Here is a 23,533-nt window from a genome sequence, read left to right on the forward strand (position 1 = left end):
ACCAAAGTATTAGGAAATATGCAAAGGAATGTTGTCTGCTTCTAGTTTAATTTTTATGCCTACCGTTATGCAATCACTTTTGCTATACAAGTACATAAAATGGTACCATGCTTATGACTCCTTAGTGAAACATTAGATTGGAAAATAACATTGTATTGTGAGACAAAGATATTGCTGTTATTGTCATAAAAAAGGTAGAAGCGAATGATTTAGCAAATGTTAATAGCACAAGTACCATATTACTGAATTCACAGCAGGATGTAATGAAATTTTTGTCAGGTGTAACTGCAAAAATAATGCCTTTTAATTCCTGTTGACAGGATGATGCCTTCTTTTAGTATTAACCTTTATGATATTAGGCCAGTCCTGCTCACTTCTTCATTAGATCACATTTTTAAGTGAGAATTTTTATGTTTCTTAGCAAACCTGGGAAAGGTGGTATGCCAGAAGTAGTTTTTTCTTTCTGGGTGGTTGTTGCCATATCACAGAAATAAATCCAGAGTATGAATACTACATTATTCAAAACATAATTAATGACTCTTCAAAACAGGTAGTGGAGAAGGACTTTAACTGATGGATTAGTTTTGTAAATAGCTGCTGGTAGTGTAAGTTAGGAGATGTGGTTAAACGTGGTTTGTAATGATCTGAATTGGTTATCTGCTTTGCAGTGCGAGCTGTAGCTCAGGTAGTACTTTATAGTTTCATGCTTTTCTTTTGCCACCTCTGCCCCCCTGGCCCTTCCTTGTTTTATGTTAGTTGTTTTTTTTTTTCTTTTCTGAAATATTTGACAGATTGTAGTTGTTGTTTCATGTACTATCAAAGAGTTTTCCCAGCTTCATTAGTTACATGCTTTCTGTCTTTCCTCCACTCCAGAGTGGTTCCTTTCCACCTCTTTTCAGGTGTCTATCATTAGCTTTCCCTTAATGTCTCTCGCCTCCCTATTCTAGGCTTTGTGAAATAGATGATATAAGTCTTATGTTTATAACTTGGGCACATTTTACACTACCTCTTGCAATAATATACACCTAATTGCTTTTATTCTTAATTGCTAGATCTTGCTTCTGAATATTAGTGAACCCTGTCACTTTTGCTCTTTAATTGCAGGAGTTGATGTGGTATGACTGATGTACTGTTGTAGGCAGTTGGTGATTGTATCTGTATTTTACTCTCTGAATATTCCTGGCTTCAGGAGAGGAGTTTTGAGGCAGTTTTCTGACCTGCAGCCTCCTTGGAGTGGGAGGAATATGCGTAAGTCTTGGTAGTCAGCTTAGCCACGAACATGATACCAGGATGTGCCTCACAGCACTTTCCTGCAGACTTACACAGTCAGGTACCTTTGACTGAAATGTGTTGGTTCTCCAGTCTAATTAGCTAAAAAATATTTAGTTGTTTACTACCTACTAATTTAGGCTTGAATGGAATTTTGAGGAAAAATATTTTAGTTCTGCCATACAACTTATTTAAATATTGCTGTGTTGATATTTGCTTGAGAATCTGAAAATGAAAATGCTTAGATAATTTTAATTGAATAAACCAGAAAATGCAAGTGTGAAAAGATAATTGGATGAAATTATTTGTTCATCTTAACATGATTTATTTTACCTGTCAGTGTCTCTTTTTAAATGCTCCAGCTGGGGAAAATAAATTATTACATCTCATTCTCATTTTAAATCTTTGAAGTATAAACACTACTTGTGAAGAAGAGCAAATCAAAACAAATGTGATGGGTCTTGTGCTTGGTATTGACTGTTTTTTTTGTGCTTCATTTGAAGGTCATTCTGTGAGACTACTGGGTCAGAAAAAGGATAATGGAAAACGTTTGGGGGGAGCACGACTGGATTTGCCAAAGATTAGGAAGAATCCGCTGATAGAAATAATTTCCATCAATACCGGGTAAGAATCTTCTGAAGTTATAAAATGTTCAGTACTGCTGAGGTATTCAATTAATCTCTTTTTGCAGGCCTGGTATATTATTCCTAAGTTATGCAGAAGGAAGCAGGATGACCAATTTTAAATAGTAAAAAAAATTCAATGTCATTCTTTCTGGAAAATAAATCCCTGTTTATTTGGGTACAAGACTTCTGCTGGTCCAGGGATGCATACAGTCAAGCAGTCCTCTTTTATCTTCATCTAAAACTTTCTGAAATGAAAATGTCGTAAGAAAATTGGACCAGAAAAAAACCATTTAGAGGTTTTGTTTTGTTATGTTTTTTTCTCCTGTGCTATTTTGATTTCTAAGAAGGCAGCTCCAGAACACTGTTAGTAACTTGTTAAGATACGTAAACACCCGATTCCCAGCCCAGATGTGATAATGGCTGAATTAGATATAGTTATTTGATTCTTGCCCCTCTAATATGTTTGTGAAGAGTTACCATGCTTGTATTTTGTGCTTTTCTTTGTTTGAATAAACTGCCCTCTGCCTACGAAGCAAGTCTGGATGCCCGTTTCTCCATAAGACTGCAAGCATTTTTCTGTTCTGTGTTTCTGCTTTGAGGAAGTCTATTTTAATTTTCCTTTCCTGGATACTTCTCAGCTCTACTTGTTCATCTGCCATTTAGTCAATTTCCTAAACAAAACAAAATACCCCCTCACAAGTCCTCTTCGGATTTTTCCATCTTCTCCAGTTTAGGTAGTAATTTCCCACATGGTAAAATATAAAATGCATTGCTCTAGGCATCCCAGGTAGGTGTGAACTTACTGCCTAGAGAAAAAAAAAATGTGGTGGATCTTAGCTCTCTTTGTTTTGAGTTTAGTCTAGCAATTTCATAAACATTTCATAAAAGAATTTTACTACTATCCTCTTTCTCTTATCCTAGACTTTAATCTTGCCTTCATTATTTCCCATAAAACCTAGTGGACTGTTTAGGTCAGAATTACCAGTTCAAGGCTGACATTTTGTCATATTGCTGAATTGTAATGCCTTTTTAAACTGCAGTTTCATGCATTGGTTGTTTTTAAAGTCTTGATATGAGCTCTTCTGATACAGTTACTTGAAGCAATCTAAATTATTTCACTTATTGTCTTTCCTGTCAATATCTTGTTTGTGCCCACATGATCAAAATCCTTTTCGTGACTTAAAATAAACAAAGCATTCTTTTACATTTTGTTGTGTCTACATTTCAGATGGTAAAAATTTTTCTTCTCCATTAATATCACAATCTAATATTATAATACATTTCTAGTTGTAAATGTTGTCAAGGTTGTAAACTAATCGAGCCATGGTCTTGTTTACGTGTCTTTTGATTTGTAGTAGAGCATTTAAGATGGTAAAATGTATTGCTATTTCTAACGCCAGGTTATGGAGGTTAATACAAGGAGGGTACTATAGGGTATATACACTTGGCATGAGGTGGCTGATGAGATTAACAACCCTTTGAATTATTTTTTTTTTATATTTTGAACATATGTAGTTTTTTACTAGATTAAAAAAAAAAAAAAATCCTCTCAAGTTGATCAAATTGCAGACAATTAACATCTCCCTAGAGAAGGGGTGTCAAACTCATTTTCGCTGGGAGCCACGTCAGCCTTGTGGTTGCCATCAAAGGGCCGAATGTAATTTTAGGACTGTATAAATATGTATTTTATACCATAGGATAATCTAAAAAATACTAGACACCACAAAAATGTATCTATTTCATGGAGAATAAAGTCAAATATGACTTGATAAGACAAGAGTATTCTTAAAACCTCAAACAAAAAAGTCAGTTGTATAAGATCTAAATTAACTAGGGTCCTGATCTATGTCAGATCTCATGCTCGAGGAATCCTGTCTCTCTTGAAATACATGTTACTGTGTTTTCCTGTCCTTCTCTTCCCCTTCCCCCTCCCCAAACTCTCCACCTTTTTTAATTACTGCTCTAGCTTTGAAAATTAAAACGTAGCTTTACAAAGGCAGCAGTGCTCAACACTTTCTGAAAATTTAAAAATATAATCATTGAAGAACAAGGTACAGTACGTGTTACTGTGACTTGACTGTGTTCATTTTATCAACTTTGCCTTAGTAGTCTGGCTAATGGCAGATTTTATACTAACATCACGTTTGATCTGAGCTGGTGTGGCTTTTTTTGTAAAGACTGGAGAGGACTCTGAAGATTATTTTTTACTACAGTGCTCTTTATTGACAGATGCGTTTGGATCAGACTGGAAGGTCTCAAAATAGTATGCAATATTTCGCTAAAAATAATGATTTCCTCTTTGGAAATACGTTTTTCTGATGCTGTTGAGTGATAGCGTCTGGGAGCAGCATGAACAGGGCTGCTCTGTGAGGGAGGACAAGAGGGGACCCGAGGGTGCCACCAGCAGAGACTGGGCCCACACTGGCAGGACAACCAGTGCCACAGGGCCTAAGCACTGTGGGCAAAACTGGGAGCTGGTAGGAGGAACCCATCAGCAGTCCTAGACATGGCAAATGGTCAACCAGGGCCTGGGTGTATCCAGGGGCTCAATTCGGGATCAAAAGGAAATGAACTGGAAGACAGGCCTGGGGAGAAGGCCACGTACAGTGCCACTGGAGGTGAGCACAGGGTGTGAGGCAGGCATGATATTTAAGCTCAAGCCAGGACTGAGCACACAGCCTTGAGCTTACCTGGGGCTTATGGCCCAGAGAGGGCTGGTGGAGACAGCAGCTGAGGCTGATCCAGATCACTTAGGGTCTGCTGGTGCCCACAGGGCTGTGACAAGTGGTGGATATTACCATTTACATATGGGATCTTAATGAACTCTTGGCCTCTTCTATGATTCTGTGGGGGAAGAAAAAAGGCTTGTTGGAGCGTGTATATTCCTCATCCCCAAAGTGCTGGAGTCTTTGGCGGCTCACGCTAACCCCTTTCCCTCTCCAGTAGCACAAATACCTTCATGTATGTGAACACCTGCCAGCTGGAACTCTTAATATGACAGTTTATTTTCAGGAGTCTTCAAACATGCTGGTTGTTAAGATATCTCTCATTCTCATACAACCATGTCTGAGAATGTAGGTGCGATTGAAATGCAACACTGTAGAATAAGATTTGTTTCTTAACACAAGACAGCGTCACATTGTCTTCAGTAATTTTGACTTGGGGCTTCTTGTGATTGATTCCCTCTTCTCTCAGACATGAAGAAGAAAAATCTTCCTGTTCTGAAGGGTTCGGTTCTTGTATAGCCATGAACTTTTTCCCTACTTGCCCATGCACAAGTGCATGCCTATGTATGCACACATCCCTCTGCATTTGTTATCCCCAGACTGCTGCTGTACATGAGCCTCCTCAGCTGTTCCTTGGCATGAATCGAGTCTGTTCTACCCAGGGACAAACATAGTGCGTCTCCACTACAGCATGCAGTAATAATTTGAAACACAACAAAACCCCGTTTGGTATGGAATATATCTGTGAAGACAAGTGCTGCTTCTGGCTGTTGTGAGCCAGCTCAGAGCTTTCACATGGTGGCAAGTTTGTGCCCAAAAAGGTGTTGCTGTGCCCTTAGAGGGAGCTGGATCTTGTTCAATGTTTGGCTTTTTTTCAGAAGTAATGGACAATTTCTTTGTACTGTTAATATTGGTTGCCATTAGGTTTGCTGTTTTCTCATTTAGAAATTGAAGCTATCTTTATCTGTTTAATTTACCGTGGCGGTTAGTGTTTTCTGTCAACAGACTGTGACTCTAGAGAAAGCCTTCCATCCCAGGAGCAACATGTTTCGCAGGTTCCAAGTATCTTCAGAGGGGCCATGATGAGTACCAGAGCAGGGGCACAAGAGACTTTGCAGATATCTCTGACACACAAAGATATGTTAGTGAATCTTACTTTTTCCAAGTGCCAAATACATAAGGAATCCTTACCATCCCAGTATCCCACACAAGCCATAGTTTGACCTCTAATTTTCCCCAAGGAATAAGTGACCATTTCTGCCTATGTTGTTTTCTTTCTCTGTTATCACTTAGAAGACATTTTTCAAATCAATTATTAATTATTTTTTTCTATAGAAAAGCAGCGATTCCAGCAGAACTTGGATCCTTATCTCAGTATCTATTGTAGTAAGTTCTGCAATGATATTAGTAGATCTGAACCTAGAAACAGAGATCTGTCCCTGTCCTCCGAAATATTTTTCTGCTTTGAATTAAGGGCATTTGGTTAAATCTCTCAGTTTTATTTATGTCCTAGGCATGTATTGTACAAGTCATCTTAGCAGAACAAGTGAGGTAGTAGTAGTAGAACAACATATTAAATGCTGTTTGGAAAAAAGGCATAAAGTTGTTCACTAATCTCCTGATGTGATTATTCCGTCTGTTAGTTTGAAGTAAGAGAAATGTTCTCAGATCCATTCTGCGTTACAGGTTCATTTTGGTCTAGGGAAAAACCTTTTCCCCTGGTGGTCTAATCTTCGGTAGTGCCAGTCTCATAATCTATGTAGCCACCTAACTCTCTTTAATGGGATCAAGACGTGGTCTTCCACCTTTTAATTACATAATTCTGTATCCTGCACTCTCTGCTTTGTAGTTTTGAGTGTTACTGACATGTCTGTGGTTGTGCCATGGCTAGAGCTCCCTTATATCCAAGTTGCCACCACTCACATACATTTTGAAGACTGTTTTGTTTGTGTTCTGCCTGGATGCCTTGGGAAGCATGAGAGAAGCCCAGTACTAGCTCAATATCAGCCCACACTAGAACTCATTGTTGGGTGGGTTCGCACATAGGTTTACTGACGTGCTTTCAGTACTCTTTCTGAAGATTCTGCCTCTCTTTTTCCTTCTGGAGCACACAAGTTATTGTAGTGCTGCTGTGGCTGTCTAGAGGAGAAATCTAAACATGTGTTATACAGGGGATTCAAATCCAAAAGGAACATAGCAGTGTGCATGCATGCATGCATTAGACTGTCTTGAGAGCTGAAATCTCGTGCAAATCATGTTAGATTTGCAGTATGAACATACCTAAAGGGGAAAATCTCTGTCCAAGTTTTCCTGTTGTTCTCCCTCCTCTGAAGACACTGTAGAAATCCCATATAGTCTCATTCTCTTGTTACTTTTCTAGATCCCACTTTTAAGCTACTCAGAAGACATGCAGATGTTTGAGATTCAGCCCAGCAAACTGAGCACCTGAGGTTATGAGAGTTCTGAGGGAGCTGTACCAAGAGGACTGTGTAATTCAGTGGAAGTGCTGGCAGTTTCTCAGTCTACACATCTGTGTATGTTTTCTTTTGGGAGAAGGGCTTTTAAAAGCTATATTAAAATGAAAAGCAAATTAAAATTACACATCCAGCCAAGCCTGATAGATTATTTCTGTAGTACTGGAGCATCTTGCAGAAGATCAGTATGGTACTTTATATATAAAAAAAAAAAAAATCAGATCTACTTTTGACTCTTAAATACTAATTAAGGCATAACACTTCAAACTTAGTGCTCTCAGTGCAGAAGAAATGCGAACTTTCTTCTAATGGAACAGTCACTGATAGCTTTCTTTTGAGAGTTAACATAAGTAGTAGTGCTTAGGACTTTATTTAGAAGTCCTTGCTGCTTTTTGCTCATTTTTCAGGGGTTTTCAGGCTATATTCTGAAGTTCTGTAGTGGTATATTTTAAGAATGTTTCTAAGCTGCTGATGGATCTGAATCTAGCAAAATAATTTTTAAAAAGGTAGTTCCGTATATAGTACTTGGTTTGTTTTATGAATCAAGTAACCAAAAATTCATCATAAAAAAATAAGCTATAGAGTTACATTGTCAATCCAGATGTTACCAGGCAGGAATGTTTCCCTGGTTATGAATTGTGAAAGGCTAAAATATTATTCTTTCATAATTTTATGTTTTGAGCAGATTTTTAATAATAGTTTTATAATTAATTCAGGAGCACGAGGATTGGATTTTCTTCAAGAGTTGCATTTTAATTTTATATGCAGTCTCATAGTAGTCTTTCTGTATATTGCATTTCAGCATTTGTTTAGGATTGAGTATATAAAATACCCTGGAGTTATATGTCCATGAAAGTGTAAGTAATGCTGGTTTTGTTTTTAAATTGTGCCAAATAAAAAGAGGACAGAAACTTAAATACATTCAACTCTATAAGTTGGTGGGTTTTTTTCTGTATTGTGGTTGGTTTTTTTTTTTTTTGGTTGTTGGTGGTTTTTTTTGTTTTGTTTTGTTGTGGGTTTTTTTTTTATTTTTTTTATTTTTTTTTAAATCTGGATGTCTGAAATATTTGATTTAGTTAACTTTTGTCACATTCTAAAACTTATCAGCACTAGATGGTTTTATCCTTGCTTCCTTTTGGTGGTGAATGTCTAAGTACCTGTGAGGTATGAGGTTACAAAAAAATGCAAAATAATGCTGGCAAGAGGTCTGGAGAGTCTTTGGTATGCATGGATTAATTTTACTATAGGTAATCTTCATTGAATCAGCACATATTTCAGGTGGTTTTCAGTAATAAAAGCAGATCATATTCCGTCTCTTTGCTGAGGTAGATTGAGGTGTCTCATAACAAGAAATATCAGGGGCTTCCCCCGCCTGGCAGTAGGTTGGGAGGCAGTGGCATCATCTGAGAAATGAGGTGTTTATGAACAAAAAGATCAAGAAGAGAAGCACGTAACTTTATTTGCCTCTTCTGCTGGAGGGATAGTTATTGGTTTGGAATTGTTTGATCCCAGTACACTGGCAGATGTGTAGAGTCCCTTTAGAATAGTGTATATTCCTTTGCTCCAGGGAGAGATACTGAGATCCTTGAGAGCGCTTGAGGATGCTGCAGTTCTTATCAGTGAAACACGCATCTGGTTACTGATCTGACAGTGCAGCAGGAAGGCTGGTGTTGACCAGGCTCAGAGGTAGGCTCAGGGTCCCGGCGGCACATGACAGAACTGAACCCTGTTGAACATGAAGTTGAGAGACTGATATGATGCAATTTAGGGTCTGTCTTCCTTTTTTTTTTTTTTTTTTTTTTTAATTTTGATTGTTTCATTGGGGTTTTTTGGTGGTTGTTTTTTTTCTGGGGGTGGGTAGGATTCATTTGGTTTGATTTGGTTTTTTTGTTTGTTTGTTTTATTTTGAGGATTAGGGCTCAGGGTACATAACTTTTTGCAGCATTGGAAGCTAGGGTAAGTGCCTGGCCTTGCTTAAATTATTATCCTTTTTTTTTTGTTTTTTGCTTCATGTTATTTCCATGTGGGTTATTCTACCTGGTTGGCTCTTGTCTACCTGTATCACCCAGATGCTGAGTGGCTGTGCTACAGTGATTTGGGCTTGTAGTGCTGATCCCACGATTTTCTGCCCCTGCCATACCATTTCAGAGCATCTCTCTTCCACAAGCCAGGTCTGTTCTCTTCCTCGTTACAATACTACTTTCCACTTTCATATGAGACCCGTGTACCAGAGAGTGATCGCAGATCCACACTATTACTATGACTGTGAAGCTCCCAGGAGAGCATGCTGATAAACGAGGTAGACGTGGATTTTAAAGCAGCACGCTGTGCTGCTTAACTGCACACTTACCATGGTCTAGCCTGTCTGAAGGCTGATTTTAAATGGGTATTTAGCAAGGTAGCACAGAGATCAACTAGGATGCACTAGAATTTTTCTAATTACAGTAGCAAATTACTATTTGGTAAGGCATAAAAAGAGGCCTTAATTGTGACTGTTAAATCCCTGAGCTACTGCAGCGGCCTGTGTTGCCTGTCCAGATTTTTAGCTAATTGACCTAACTGACCAAGATTTCCACCTTTTTCTGTGATATTCAACAAACATCATCTACACCTGTGAGTCCACCTTTGAAAATACTTTGTGCATTCACATAATGTGGCTCCTTTATAACTGGGATGAGTTTCTGGAGGCACCATCTTGAAACTGTATCAAAATATCTTTGCTTAGGAAAGGATGTTGTGGTTAAAGTCTGAGAGCGTATGAAGCCGTTGCCCTCCTGTGCTGAAATGAGTAGTATATTTCAGTAATAACTTCATCACTTCAGCAGAACAAGCACTATTTCTTTGGCTTTCTGTGTTAACTATGTGAACTCAAATCTCTTCCCTAGTACAATGTTATAAAAATAAAAATGTAGAGAGAGATGGAAAATGGAAATCTTTCCAGTATGTGAAAAATTGGATTACCTACTGTTTGACAGTGATAGGCTTTTTTTTTTTTTTTTGGCAACTGCTTATATACTTATATCCAACTACGCCAGAATGTTTTCAACATCTCCATCTTCTCCTAAAATATTGCTGTCCCTATCTTGAATGCATAGTGAATCTGAAGTACAAATCTGTTCATATTTTGTAAAAATCATTGACTGAATACTTACAAGAATTAATTCCATGATTTCGAGTTTACTTGATTTAGTTTGTTCATGAATAACACAGATTTTCTGTATTTTAATGTTTAACTTTTTAATTTTTTAATACTTATGTGATACTGCAATTTAAACAAGATTTTTATTTTAGAACACAAGATGAATATATGTTTTGATTTGCATTCAATATTATGCTTGGAGAGGCAAAATAGTATTTCTTCTGATTATAATAATATACTTATATTATTACAGATTATATTATCATATATTTATTTTTACTTGAATTCAAGCTAAATGCTTAGAGCAGGGGTGTCAAACTCATTTTCACTGGGGGGACAAATGAGCCCTGCAGCTGCCTTTGAAGGGTCAAATGTAATTTTCAGACTGTAAAAATGTAATGACTGCTACATTTATACAGTCCTAAAATTACATTCAGTCCCTTGAAGGCAACCACAGGGCTCATTTGCACCCCGGTGAAAATGAGTTTGGCACCCCTGGCTTAGAGTGATCTCCCCAGGGAACATGGAATGATACAATTATTTTGGCCCTACAATAGTTTATAATATTTAAATGGATACTTTTCATAAACACTTAGCTCGAGCATCTATGACATACCAGAGCATCATGTCAGCTACCCTCAGAGAAAGTAGAAAGTCTGGGAAGATGATATACAAGGAAATCTCTGCATTAGGCTCTTCTGTTTATATTTTTAATCAATATTTGTACATACATGTATTTCAGTTCTAAGTGTACTATATACTAAGCATGTATTTCAACCATACATGTACCAGATATCAATCTGCTTTGGCACACTTCACAAAATAATTTACATAGGGAAAATGATAGATGGCACAGTTGTGTCTGTCTATATGAAAGGCAGTTTAACCATGAAGTCTGAAAAACTAGTATTCCAAAGCTTGCAGAAACCACACTGCTGTGACAGAGGGAAAAGGAAAAAACAGTTGTTTACAGCAGAGAATTTTAACAGTCTACTTTTTTGCCTAAGGTCTCTTTCCACTGGAACTTACTGTAACTCACATCCAAGGTCATTCTTTTCTAATTAGATATTTAAATAGCATGTTGATGACACTCTGAAAGATTGGTTTTTTTCAGTTATTACTAATTTCTTGCAATTATAAAAATTCACATTTGAAGAATGGAATATAACATTATTTATAATGGTCTGCTACAAAATCTCTAGGTGTTACATGGGAACAATTCCACTGAGAGCATGGAAAAAATTGTTTATCATAAAGAGATGATATATCATTATGTCTCACATTCTCATCTCCCAACTGTTGTGCTTGTAGTCATTTCTGTTGTCTGTGTCTCTGTCTTGTTCTCTGTCCCCATTTGCTGAGAATATGCCCCTTCCTCTATGCTTCCTCGTGCAGAGTAAGTGAGAAGTATTGCATCTTAGTAGTTTCCTTGAGCAGCTTATGTAGAAACATAATTTTAAGAAAGCAGACAAAAAAAATAGTTGTGTTGGGGCCAGGAAGTATCGGTTTCCTCCCTCCTGAATAACTTGATTTCTGTCTTCCCCCGAACATCAAGGCTTGCTACAGCTGATTTTGCAGGATAGACCTGCACTTCCTTCAGTGGTAAAAAAACCAACCTCTGGTCTCCATCAATGGGAATTGGCCATTGAATTCAGCAGCTGAGGGCAGGAGGAGTTACCCCTTCGGTTATATTGGTTGAGGCCACTATGGTTCTTTTCTTTCCTCAGTTATATTAGGCCTGGTCAACTTTGTTGGACTCTCTGGAGTTCAGTATAATGAATTCCCTTCTGCTCCCGAGAAGGTGGAAGCTGTTGACGTCTTCAACTTCTCTTATTGTTACATGTGGCAGTTCTGCCATTTGTGCTGATCTGTTTTATACAAGATAGAGCTTTTTGCATATAGATGTTCTGCAGGTTCTTCTAGAGTAAATGTTTGCTACTGTGCTAACCTGAAAGGAAGATAACCTTGAATTCCAGATGATCCCTCACAAAAAGAAACATATTTATACACAAAAAGTTTATTACCTACGTGTATTCAGTATATAACTAGGGTATAAACTTTTCACTAAGTATTTGTCTGAAAGAAGGTTATTTTTTGTCTTATGCTTTATGACTGTTCTCTTTCAAATTTGCACACATTTTCATGATTTCTGCCACTCTTAGCCTTTCTGCTGCTTTCTCATTTTTAGAGTCTTCACTGCTTGAACTCACTTCTTTGAACTTCAGCTCTATCCGTGGGATTTAAAGTACAGAACTTGTGAAACCCTTTAGCTAAAACATTGAATTTCTCTGATGTCATGCAGTCTTAATTTGATGACAAAATAATCCTGAACTGGGCTTCTTTACTTTCCCTATAGGGATTAGAGGATGATCCTCTGCCAAGAGTCATTGAGAGAGAAAAAATATTTGAAAAGTTCAAAGGGTCTTTAAAGGACTTTTTCACTAGCACATCAGATACCTGCAGTTGTGACATCGTTTGTGGTATGACTTGAAGACTAGTATTCATTTCTCTGATTGTATTTTTCACTCCTGTTGTTAAATGCCGCTTGAATGAATCTAGGACAAGCATGTTTCTAATGAACAGCATATGTTGTGACTTATTCCAAGAAATATTCAGCCAGTCCTTCATTAAGTTTGCTGACATATGACACCTAAGAATTATTCCAGTAAATAGTTCTTTTTTTGGCATTATTCTGCTGCTCAAAATAACATACAATGACAATTCCATACTATCTGCTAATACTGCCAATTGTACTGCAACACATATTTTTCATTCCCCTGTTCTTATGACGGTGGATTTTGTGCCTGTTTCTTTGGTGGTGCAGTTTGCCGACATGTCCAAGTAAATTGGTGTCTAATCTGCATCATCCACTTGGCTCTTTACGTAGTTCAATCATATGCTGTTCACATGCAGTGAGTTTTTTCAGTGGAGTCAGGAGGTGCAGGTTGGTAAAGTTCTTTGCTGTAGACAAAAATCATTGCGAAACATTGTACCCACCAAGCATTTAATTCTTGCTGTGCAATGTTTTGTGTTTGTGCTATTACTTGAGCTCTCAGTTTTTGAGACATGAGAAATGCTGTTTAAGTACACATAAGTTCTACAGCTCTTTTTTTCTGATTCATGAAAGCTTCCTCTTTTGAGTCTGCTGAATGACTTCTTCATTAAGTTAGAAGAGAATAGTTTGTTTTGGTTGTTTCCATTTTTGCACATTTGCTTCCCTTAGGTTATTGTCTCCCAGTCTCACAAATTAAAGCTATTTCTGCATATCGTGCCATCATGAGTTTAAATTTTCTATCACATCTCCTCCTTATACATTTTGGTACATTTTCTTTTGTTCTTGTACATCTCGTCTTCAGAAAACTTGCAATTTCACAGTTCATTTGCAAGATTCAGGAAGACTCATGAAAGTTGCCAGAAATCACTGTGCAATTCTCTGAACTCCAGTGCACCACAAAACTTGCGAGTCGGTGAGAAAAACAGCAGCAATCACATGCTCCAGCTGCGTCATCTTACTAAAACTTTGGGCAGCTTCAGGCATATTTGTGCTCCTTCGTCACTAGGTGGCTTCCCACACTGCACAGTTCTGTGACTTTGTGAACCCGAGGAAGATCACCAGAATTTAATGCCATCCCCTGTTTTCAAGTTAAACTCTGTGGGGAAAAGGTGGTGTGGGGGAAACAAGCTTGATTTCTTCTCGTAGAACTATGATATGTAGTTTCCCGTGGTTTCAGATGATTCCTTTCAATGCTGCATTCCTGATTATTTTGAAGATAGATTGATCCAGAAAATGATTCAGCTTTAAAATACTGGAACCCGATTACAGGTTAGCACACAACATTGTAAGACAACTTCCTGCCTGCCTTTTGTGGGCAGATACTCGCTTGCAGAAGTGGTTTTGGATCACAGAACAAGCTACATGTTCTAGTCTGCTTGAACGAGGAGAGATCATTTTGAAGTTGTTTGCAATTTCATATAGCCGTAATTCTGACATCAATGTGCTTTCTGAGGTTGGAGATAAATTCCTCCTTGTTGAGAAGAGCATTAATTTGCGTCCCTTCTCTTAACGCCCACATATGTATTTCCTAAGGGAAATCTGGACAGAATCCTGAAAAACATTTTATTCATTTCTCAGATTACAGTAACTACTGAGAAACAACCTCATATGTCATACTTATAATTGATATTGTGTTGCCTGTAGTCCCTTTTCACATAAAAAGCCCGAAACTAGAAAAACAAGACAAGAGGAGCCATTTATTTGAAAAAATACTATCTTGATGAATGTTAGTTTGAGAAATGTCTGTACTTTTACATACTCATAATTCTGGAGGTTTTGATGGCCTATTTTCAAGTCTTATACAACATAAGTGCTTAAAGCAAAGTGCCCATGTCTTTACTGCTCATCAACAGAAACAGATAACTTTTAGTTGCTTAATAATAATAACAACCTCTTTTGCTTGTATTGGTATGACTTCTTAAATGTGACTAAAACTGTAATCAACACGTCAAAGGCTCTGACTGGATTGTCTCTTGTGCCCTTTTAGGTTAAGGTGGAATTTTTTTTGGAGACCAAACAGGGAAATGTGTTTAAGGGATGTATAAAAAGAAGAATCAGAATTGGGAAACATCTTGTACTTGAATTTGTTCTTAGATTTGACCTAGAGGTAATTTTAATGGAAAAATAGTTTTCCCTGAGTAAGATGGGTGAGCTTTAAAAAATTATATTTTGTATTATCTATCAAAGCACCAAAGGCATGTTTTTACAATAATCTCATTGACTTGTGTGAATTCATAAGATTTGAAAAATAGGGAGGAACAGGGAATTTTAGCTGTGATCCATCAGTATGTGACATAACAGGAAAATCACTGTAGTAAAGCTACTTTTAAAAAAACCCAAACAAATAATAACAGAGAGTTGAGTATTAAGATTGTGCCGGCCAGAAAATATAGGTGGCACAAAATCCGATGTAACATGTTCCGTATTACCATTGTTTTTGTGGCTTCTTTGTGTGGGGAAAATAAACTTAACACTCTTTAATTCTGGTATTTATACTGAAGTTCAAATAAGCTGGGTTTTTTTTACCTTGCAAGGTCCTTATTTTGAAGATAATTTACATGAGCTCTGTTATAATTACAATATATCTTCCTTTATCTGTTTGTATAGCAAATACATTTTGAAATTTGGATTTCTGAGATGAGTTGAAATTTTTCTCATTGAAAATTGAAAAGTTTTGTGTTGGTGATATTGAAATGTCTCACAGTTTGTTTATTTTTCTGCATTATTAGTCTTGACTGGCACTCTTGAAATGTGATATAATTGAAAAAAATAAAAAAACTCCTAATTGTAAAAACAAGTTACACTGAATTGAGTAATAGTTTTATTTGCACTTCAAATAGTCTAAAAAAAAATGTAAAATGCTCAGAGCAGGTTTATGTGCTGCTCCTTTTGCTTTTACTACGAGATACATGCTAGAAGACTTAGTGTTTATAGCAAGAATAATTAAGTTTAAAAGAAGCACTTGAAGTATCCTCTACCCCCAGTTCTGGAATTTAGGCAATAAAATTGCAAATTTCTGTGGCCACACAACTTCTTCTCCAGCAGAGTAGCTTAACAAAAAGCTGTTGAAATATTTGCTTTACATTTTCTTTTGACTAGTTGTTTTAGCTTTTCCATTGCACCAAGACCAATCTTATCCAATAAATCAAATGTATGTTTTACTACGTAACTGCTAGTACAAATGAGATTGGTTGAACTGAGTTTCTTGTCCCTTCAGGATCAGCGTATTTCTCTGCATGTTGCTGCTGTAGGAATTGAGGGTACTCAGTAGATTTCACAAAATGCTGAGGTGTTGCTGCATTCCTATCCTGCAGAGCACCATGCAGTAATAATTCACTAAATGGGAAGATGGGGGGAGGGGGGTAAGTAATGACAAACAAAAGGTAATTCTTTCCTCTGTCAACTGGATACCAATTAAGTGATGGCATGGAGAACCATGTCTGTTTTGGGTTTTTGGCTAAAGATGGTTTCTTTTCCAGTAGAAGAATACCAATACAGAAGACTTGAGAAGTGCCCGGAGACAGTTCCACCCTGACTGATGCATAATTGTATTTGGGATTAAGTGAATGAGATTCATTCACTGACAATCTTTCACATATTCCCTCTCTTTTTACTGAGCTCGCCCATCACAGAATCACAGAATCGACTGGGTTGGAAAAGACCTCAGAGATCATCAAGTCCAACCCTTGGTTCAACTCCAGTGCATTTACTAGATCATGACGCTAAGTGCCACATCCAATCTCAGTTCAAAAACCTTCAGAGACGGCGAGTCCACCACCTCCCTGGGCAGGCCATTCCAATGCCTGACCACCCTCTCTGTAAATAATTTCTTTCTAATATCCAGCCTAAATTTCCCCTGGCAGAGGTTAAGCCCATGCCCCCTTGTCCTATTGCTAGCTGCCTGGGAGAAGAGACCAATCCCCACCTGGCTATAACTTCCCTTCAGGTAGTTATAGAGAGTGATGAGGTCACCTCTAAGCCTCCTCTTCTCCAGACTAAACAACCCCAGCTCCCTCAGCCTTTCCCTATAGGTCTTGTGCTCAAGTCCCTTCACCAGTCTTGTTGCTCTTCTCTGGACCCGCTCCAGCACTTCAATCTCTTTCCTGAACTGAGTGGCCCAGAACTGAACACAGTACTCCAGGTGTGGCCTCACCAATGCAGAGTACAGGGGAAGGATCGCTTCCCTTGTCCTGCTGACCACGCTATTTTCGATACAGGACAGAATACCATTGGCCTTCTTGGCCACGTGGGCACACTGTTGGCTCATGTTGAGCTTCCTGTCAGTTAGTACCCCCAGGTCCCTTTCTGCCTGACTGCTCTCCAGCCACTCTGTGCCCAGCCTGTAGCACTGCAGGGGGTTGTTGTGGCCAAAGTGCAGGACCCGGCACTTGGCCTTGTTGAAATTCATCCCATTGGAATCAGCCAATTTTTCCAGTCTATCCAGATCCCTCTGCAGAGCCATCCTGCCTTCCAGCAGGTCAACACTCCCTCCCAACTTGGTGTCATCAGCAAATTTACTGATGATGGTCTCAATCCCCTCATCTAAATCATCAATAAAGATGTTAAACAGGACAGGACCCAACACTGACCCCTGGGGGACACCACTAGTGACTGGCCACCAGCTAGATGCAGCCCCATCAGTTCCCTTATTCAAGTTATCCTTGTTTTTCTGAAGTCCAGACTCAAGTTAGGGAGAGCATAAAGAAGTAGTGAAATGAGGTCTTTGGATTCATGCTCAGACTGTAAAAAAAAAAAATGAATACTTGTATAATTTTTGTCAGCGTGCTCATACCCTTTAAGCCATGTCGAGGAGTGTGGAGTGGGGCTTGTACAAATGTTCTGTATTACCTTCTGCTGTGGTGTGTAGTGGTAGTGTAAGATGTGCAGAAGGCTTCAGTCAAATGAGCGCCGAGTGATATGTCTAGAAGAGTAAGATCTGGTATTTCTCTGTATCTCTATGAAGCAGGTCGATAGTCTATGATAAACTCATGAAAGTAAAAGCTGCCGTTAGTATCTCCAGTACTGTACCTGTCTGTCATAAGTCCGATGGAGCTCCTGACCTGTCATTCCATTAAACATCCCTACAAACATGGAAAGTCTATATGGATCAAACCTAAACATGATAGTCAACAGTGTATATCAGGTCATGTGTTATCACTATGTCAAGGAGGCAGGTCCTTAGACCTCCATTTATTCTTTTTCCTTTGGCTTTATTTCCATCTTCAGGGACTCGTCTTGTTATCCTGTACAGCAAGAATTTGAATCCAGATGAAATCCCCCTGGCAGCGTGTGCTCATGTGATTAAAAGCAGAGCTCTGTGTGTGTGTGTATGTGTGTGATTCCTTTTCGTTTCCTTTCTTACAGACACAACTGCACATCTGAAAGCTGTGCTTTCCTGTTTGTGTATCATTACCAAGGAGTCGAGAAACCAACTGTTGATGGGATTGTGTCAGTGTTGCTTAAAGCAGGATTTATCCTTACAAATTGAGTTTAGTTTTCTGACTTTTTTGGGGTAGAGAGAAATTTTCTCTGCCATTGCAATATTTGGGTTTGATTTCAAGAAAAAGAATGGTCACTCTTGGAGGAGTTGGTGGTAGGAAGTAAAAATTAATTTTTTCCATGTTTAACCTCCTTTGGTCATGGTTACTACCAATGATTTGTTATTCTCTCCAGAAATAGTGTTGATTATGCCTTTTTTTGGAGATATTCAGTCTGTATATCAGGAGTGGTTGGAGATGTTAAGTCTTTACTCTGCGTCTTGAATACACTCAATGAAGGGGGAGGCAAATGCCTGAAAGAATTATTTGTGCTACTAGGAATATGGTTAACAGCATTGCCTCTCAATCTAATATTACCCACTGACATGATTGTAAGTGTTTAGGTAAAGCACAAAACTTATGGTGAAATAAGCCTAAAATGTGAAACAGTGTTGCACACATCTCATTACGTTCAGTTTAAAATGTGCAGAAGACGTTTTTGAGGCTTTTTTTCACAAATGAAAGTACCTGGTGAACACGAACCAGTGATGTGCCCTTGCGGCAAACGTACCCGGCAGCGTCCTCAGCTGCACCCAGCAGAGAGAATCTCTGGCAGTGGAGGGAGGTGATCCTGCCCTTCTGCTCAGCCCTGGTGAGACAGCTGGAGTGCTGGGTCCAGTGCTGGGCTCCCCAGTATGAGGGAGGCATAGAGAGACTGAGGCAGGTCCAGTGAAGGGCCATGAGGGTGATTAATGGCTTGGAGCATCTGTCATAGGAGGAGAGACTGAGAGCTGAGACTGTTCAGCCTGGAGAAGAGCAGGCTTGGGGCCAGCTTCCCAATGTGTATCACAGTATCACAGTATGTTTGGGTTTGGAAGGGACCTCAAAAGATCATCTAGTCCAACGCCTAGGAGAGGTCGCACAGGAATGTGTTCAGGCGGGCTTTGAATGACTCCAGAGAAGGAGACTCCACAACCTCCCTGGGCAGCCTGTTCCAATGCTCTGTCACCCTCACTGAGAAGAAGTTTTTTCTCAAATTTAAGTGGAACCTCTTGTGTTCCAGCTTGATCCCATTACCCCTTGTCCTATCATTGTTTGCCACTGAGAAGAGCCTGGCTCCATCCTCGTGGCACTCACCCTTTATATATTTAAATACCTGCTTTGTGGGGGGAATGAAGAGAACAGAGAGAGGCTCTTCTCAGCAGTGCCCAGGGACAAGAGGTAATGGGCAGAAACTGAAATACAAGAAATTTTATTGAAACACAAGAACAAACTTTTTTACAGTAGAGGTGATTGAACAGTGGAACAGGTTCCCCACAGAAGGTGTGGAGTCTCCATCCTCGGTGATACTCAAAAAGCTGTCTCGACATGGTACTGAGCAACCTGCTCTAGTTACCACTGCTTTGAGCAGTGGAGTCTTGCACTAGATGATCTCCAGAGGCTTCACCCCACCTCAGGTACTCTGTGATTCTCTGATATTTAAATATAAACAGAAACAGAAAAACCCACAAGAATTTAGAGACAAGCACAATGAATCTTAGTGCAGTTGTTTTAGTACTGGTGGAGACCATCACTCCAGAGGTAAGTGTTGTGGTTTGACACTTAGAAAAGTAAAGTGTTGCCCTAAAGTAAGGGCTCCCCATCCATGCAGGATGCATCCCCATTTCCTGACTTAAAAACATTTCCTCTGGTATCCTTGAGGTCGGTTCAGCCTCAGGAAAGAGTAACTCTGTTTCCAAATTCCTTGCCTGCTAGGCAGAGGGAGGTAGTCCCACTGGAAATATATACCCCAAGCTTCTGTCTCAGTAACTTAGCACGTTGAATTTCATCAGCTTGATTTACAAAAAGACGTCAATGCTTGCTTTTTTTTTTTTTTAATTTCTGTTTCTGAGTTCCTCCTGTAAAACATATGGTTTTTATTTTTCCTGAAGTAACAATGTAAAAATTTGCTTTTAGAGCTTATTTTCAAGGCATTGCATGAGAAGTAGGGGTTTAGGGTTTGTTTATTTGTTTGGTTTGTTTTGTTTTTTAGAAATTTTGTTGATATGTGTGTGGACTTTGTGAAAAGGAGCTATTTAAGCAAAGGTCAAGTACAAAATTGTCACTCATCACATGCTTATCTAGCTTATTTTTAAACTAATGCACAAGTGTCTAAGTATCACATGGTCTTTCTTGCATTGCAGACTGGTGCCAGACTTAGTGTCTTTTTTTGTTTTTAAGAGATAAATGTCTGGTGGTTTTTGTTTTCAGTGAGCATGTTTGTGAATCATGTATATCATATAATGTTGCTTTGCTTCTGAAATTTAGTCATTTTGCAGAAGGTAGATGAAGTCTCCACATTCTACTGTAGTGTTAGGCTGAAAACTGCAGATTAGGAATGTTTACTGAAGGGTTTGTTAGTCATTCACATTCCTGTGTTCCAACAGTTTGGTTTAGATCGTTTGTTAGAGCTTAAAGAAGAACTCCCTTTACTACTGGTGTAGAGGTTGTTGTTTCTTAATGCAAATTAGCTTTTTAAAAAGATGATGTTGTTATTATTGTTGTTGTTATTATTTTCTCATTCTGAAACAGTACATCAATTGCTTAATATAATTAGTCAGATACAATTTTGTTTTCAGAACAATTCTTCAGTAAAGTAAAATATAGTAACTTTTGGAATTTTGATTTTAATTTACCTCTTAAATGAGGAATACCATCAATGAAAGTTTTAATAGAGGGAAAATGGTGTCACAGCTTAAAATATTTATCTAAGTATCAACATCTTTAGGAAAGTTCAGCTGTATAGTTCAGCTCTGTTTAATGAATTAACTTACAATTCTGTAATTCACAATAGTATAGTGACATCTGTTCACTAAGCACGCCATAAACATTTAAATAGCCTTTGAATTCTGACTAAAGGGTTAGTAGTGATGTCTCTGCTAGGCCTATCTATTTTGCTTGAACAGAAACTAAGCTAATGTACTTATTGGTTTGTATCTGTAGTTTGCAGGGAAATACTGAGTTTCCAAAGGAGTCTTGCTGTATCAGCAGCTGATCTGAGAAGTGTTTCTTGGACATGTTCAAATCCTAATCTACCAATTTTTTGTTGAAACAGGTCATGTACTCCAAATTTAGAAATATGTATATGTAAAGGCACCAAAGTAATATAGAACTTACCCTAAGTGGTGTTTGGTTCCTATCCTTGTTTGTATAGGTTCCCTTCCTGTATAAACGTTCACATCACGTACTAGGTGTGCACACCTTGCACCTGCACTGATAGCCAAGATAGGACAGACACTTTATAGCTAGCTGATGTCTAACATACACATTCTTTGTGATTTAGACAGCTGCTGAATTTACTGCAGAGAATATAATGGGAATTTTAATCATGAAACTAGGCCCTATTCCTATATTACCAGTTCATTCTGGCAGTTTATGTGCTTTACAACTGTTTCTTCTTTGAGTCAAAGTACAGTGAGGAGGCATAATTTGTAGTGTTAAAGTCAAATACGGCAGTGAAGCCATACCTCTTCATAAAATAGCAGTCAGCTAAAAAGAACAGGAAGTTTGTGGGATGCTATAAAAATATTTTGAAAAATTGAAGTAGGTGTGAGATGGTGGTACCTGTTGTGAGGTATCTTTTTAGATGCTACGTTTCTGTGATGGTAAAAGGGACAGTCTGAAGGATTGTGTTTTACTGTGATATCTTCATTCTCCTTTTGCAGTCTCTTCTGAACATGATAGCTGTGGATTAGAGTTAATTTTCTTGGCCCTTTTTCTCTAAATACTGTTAATTTAAACACAACCTGTATCTAAACTGTCTTAAGTATCAAAAATCCCGTCTATTAGGAGGAGCAGAATGGCTGGATGAGATAAGCATATGAGTATACAATTAACAGAGGTAAAAGAAGCACATTTTAAGCAGCATTTTTTCTTAGGACTTGTAGCTGAAAACTTTTGTTTGAACATAACATCGTTGAAAAAAAGTTCCAAAACTGTTTGTGGTTGGAAAAAAATGCCCTCAAACCTGCCAACTGAATTTCAGATTCTACAAAAATAAGGATATTCTTGCTGTGAAATAGTGCATAGGCTACAGTGCTCACCAGTGCATTGTATCAAAACAGTGCAGAAACACAACCAGCCAAAGCAGATTTGTGTGTTTGCGGTGTAAGAGAAATTCATCTTTGTGAGAGAATAAGACTTGCTCTGTCTGACAGTTTTGAAAATACAAGGGTTGAGATTTTTCAGTGCTCACTGGTTTTGTTTCTCTAGCTGTATTTCAGATTTCCTGGGTGTTCATGTTTGTTACAATGACATTTTGCTTTTAGGATATTCAGCTGCATAGGTTGGTCTGGCTTCTGATCACTTCTGCAAAATAAGAAATAATAAGATTTGGCTTCTTCAAGTATATCAGCGGCAAAAGGAAGGTTAAGGAAAATGTAGGTCCACTGCTGAGTGAGGTGGTTGCCCTGGTGACAGAGGATACAGAGAAGGCAGAGTTACTGAATGCCTTCTTCATTTCCATCTTTACAGGAATCCCAGACCCTGGAGGTAGGAGAGAAAGCCTGGAGAAAGGAAGACTTTAACTTGTTTGAATAGGATCCTGTTAGACATCATTTAGGCAAACTGGACTTCCACAGACCCCTGGGCCCTGATGGGATGCACCCATGAGTGCTGAAGGAGTTGGCAGATGTTATTGCTAAGCCACTCTCCATCATCTTTGAAAGATCTTGGAGAACAGGAGAGGTGGCTGTGGACAGGAAGAAAGGAATGTCACTCCGGTCTTCAAAAAGGGCAAGAAGGACACCCAGGAAACTACAGGCCGGTCAGCCTCACCTCCATTCCTGGAAGGGTGATGGAACAGCTCATTTTGGTTGTCATCTCCAAGCATGTGGAGGAAAATAAGGTTATTGGGAGTAGTCAGCATGGGTTCACCAAAGGGAAATCATGTTTGACCAACCTGATAGCCTTGTAAGATGGTATGACTGGCTCGGTAGATGAAGGAAGAGCAGTGGATGTTGTCTACTTTGACTTGGGCAAGGCTTTTGACACCATCCCTCACAACCTCCTCATAAGGCAAGCTCAGGAAGTACAGGCTGGATGAATGCATAGTGAGATGGATCATGAACTGGCTGGATGGCAGAGCTCAGAGGGTTATGAACAACTGCAGAGTCTGGTTGGAGGCCTGCAGTTAGTGGGGTTCCCCAGGGGTCAGTATTAGGTCCAGCCCTGTTCAACCTATTAATGACCTAAATGAAGAGACTGAGTGCACCCTCAGCAAGTTTGCTG

The 23,533-nt window shown here is 38.7% G+C and overlaps 1 protein-coding gene across 4 annotated transcripts in view; it reads left to right on the forward strand.

Annotated features, from left to right (window-relative positions):
* CDKAL1 (CDKAL1 threonylcarbamoyladenosine tRNA methylthiotransferase) overlaps positions 1-23,533 on the forward strand; it is a 414,630-nt gene that overhangs the window by 147,733 nt on the left and 243,364 nt on the right. For all 4 annotated transcript variants that reach the window (XM_065830832.2, XM_071804627.1, XM_065830833.2 and 1 more), the window contains one exon: positions 1,773-1,893. In XM_065830832.2, coding sequence (XP_065686904.1) covers positions 1,773-1,893 — 121 coding nt within the window. The remainder of the gene's footprint in view (positions 1-1,772; positions 1,894-23,533) is intronic.

The sequence above is a fragment of the Patagioenas fasciata genome, chromosome 2, assembly GCF_037038585.1.
Source record: "Patagioenas fasciata isolate bPatFas1 chromosome 2, bPatFas1.hap1, whole genome shotgun sequence".
Lineage (NCBI taxonomy): Eukaryota > Metazoa > Chordata > Aves > Columbiformes > Columbidae > Patagioenas > Patagioenas fasciata.